General features: G+C 36.3%; 1 protein-coding gene across 1 annotated transcript; it reads left to right on the plus strand.

Annotated features, from left to right (window-relative positions):
• The first annotated feature begins 1,093 nt into the window (after positions 1–1,093).
• Positions 1,094–2,092, plus strand: LOC127198740 (olfactory receptor 7G1-like). Its single transcript, XM_051156785.1, has one exon. The coding sequence runs from the start codon at positions 1,094–1,096 to the stop codon at positions 2,090–2,092; it is 999 nt and encodes a 332-aa protein (XP_051012742.1).
• The last annotated feature ends 381 nt before the right edge of the window (positions 2,093–2,473 follow it).

Consider the following 2,473-nt stretch of genomic DNA (forward strand, 5'->3'; position numbering starts at 1 on the left):
GCATATATTATTTTTATATTTTTCCATTGTATATCTAATGATGGGTTCTGTATTTCATTAAAATATTCAGATTCTTAACAATGAATGGTAGTCATTAATATGGTCTTTATACTTCCTGTACAATGGATTTCAAAAGCAGATTGCTTTAGTTTTCAATGACAACACTTAGGAGCTTGAAGATTATAGTCCTCATTGACCAGTCTTAACTCAAACTCACATGAAAGGATGTACTCCGTTTCTTTCAATTATCTTAGTGAGTAGAAGTTAGAACGCCTAAAAGTAAAGGAAAGCCTAAGATTACATTTGAAAGCAAATATTAAAATTAGGAAACATTGTGCTGTGCCTGTGATAACTTAGGAGTTATAATTACTTCTTGTCTGGAAGCTTAGATGGAGAATGTTGAGGGACTCAACTCAGAACACAAAAGACCAGAGATCAGACTTTCCTGGTTGTGTACATTGGTTGCATGCTGTCATTTCATAAGTACATCTGATATGTGAACCAGTTTACCTGTAATTCAACAGGCACAAGAGATGACTCTGGGTCAAGACAAGAAGTTTGGCCATTGTTTTTGGTTTTGAATTTGAGATATTCATAATAATCTGTTATTTTACTTGAAGGTGTGGATGGTTGTGAAGGGAAATATACTCTATATATGCATTAGCTCTCAAGCTTTAGAGGGAGAAACTCAATGAGTATTTATTGTTTATTTCCATTTTGGGGTGTGTGTGTGTGTGTGTGTGTGTGTGTGTGTGTGTGTGTGTGTGTGTGTGTGTGTGTGTGTGTTTTGGCAATGTGCATGTGCCACATGAGAGATCATACCATTTTAGAAGCCAAAATAAATCATTCATTCCTGGAACTGGTGACAGGAAGTTGTGGCCTTCCAGAAAACACTTTTGGAAAACTAGCCTGAGTCCTATGCAAGAGGAAGAATTGCTTTTAATACAGGAGACATCTCCCCAGTATCCACTATTTGCTGAAAGATGCGCTGCTTATCATGATATTAGAGCTTATTAAAAGTAAGTGAAAGTATTACAATTGTGTTTATATCTGCACTATACTAATGTGATATTGCTATTCATCATAAAAATTAATGTTTTCATTGTCCATTTTGTCAATATTCAGCATATACATGGAACCTGTAAACCAAACTGGTATTTCAGAATTCTTTCTCATGGGATTAACATATGTCTCTGAACTGAAACCCCTCATCTTCAACGTGTTTCTGTCCATGTACCTTATCACCATCATTGGAAACTTACTCATTATACTGGCTGTAAGCACAGACTCCCGCCTTCACACCCCCATGTACTTCTTCCTATGCAATCTGTCTTTCACTGATATCTGTGCAAGCACAACGACTGTCCCAAAGATGCTGTTGAACATCCAAGTACATGACCAGAGCATCACTTACACAGGCTGCCTGTCCCAGGTGTGTTTTCTCTTGACATTTTGTGTTTTAGAGAGCTGTCTCCTCACTGTGATGGCTTATGACCGCTATGTGGCCATTTGTCAACCTTTAAGATACACAATCATTATGAATCCTTTCTTATGCATCCTTCTAGTATTACTTTCCCTGCTCATCAGCATGATAAATGCACTACTCCATACTCTTCTGGTGTTGCCACTGTCTTTCTGCACAGAACAGAATATTCCCAACTTCTTCTGTGAACTTGGCCAGGTCACCAAGCTCGCCTGCTCTGATACATTTATCAATATTCTTTTTATTTATACATCAACCATTGTATTTTCAGTTGTCCCTCTTTCTGGAATTATTTTCTCTTATATTCAAATTGTGTCCTCTGTCCTGAAGATCCCCTCAACCAGTGGAAGACATAAAGCTTTTTCGACCTGTGGGTCTCATCTTTCAGTGGTATCTTTATTCTATGGGACTGGTTTGGGTGTTTACATGAATTCTTCAGTCTCTAACTCTTCCATTAGCAATGTAATAACATCCATGATGTACAGTGTGGTTCCTCAAATGCTAAATCCTTTTATCTATAGTTTGAGGAGCAAAGAAATCAAGGCATCTTTGAAGCAGCTCATTATTGGGATTATTTGTTTTCCAAAGTTTTGTGTTCTAATGTACTGAGGCAGAACCTGTGGCAATGGTTCCAAGTCAATGAAAATGTATTGACCTGTCTTAAATGGAGAAGTGTGAGATGTAAAATTTAGAGTCAGCAGACTTCATTGTTTGGGCTTAATGAATTGTATTCTATAAGTACATCTACTTGGGTTCAAATTAATTAGCATTATACTCCATTAATTAATTACTAAGTCCCTACAATGTATGTCTTTGTGGCACATGATAGCTTTTTCTCTATTTGGTGTCAGTACTCTTAAAACTCAGTATCCATATAATTATATTATACTTGTGTCTTAAAATATATGCAATAAAGGCATTTCCATTATAAGAATGCCATTGGTTTCCAAAAAAGAAAGTTTCTCAATCTAGTATAATGAGAAAAAATTT

Source organism: Acomys russatus, chromosome 14, assembly GCF_903995435.1.
Source record: "Acomys russatus chromosome 14, mAcoRus1.1, whole genome shotgun sequence".
NCBI lineage: Eukaryota > Metazoa > Chordata > Mammalia > Rodentia > Muridae > Acomys > Acomys russatus.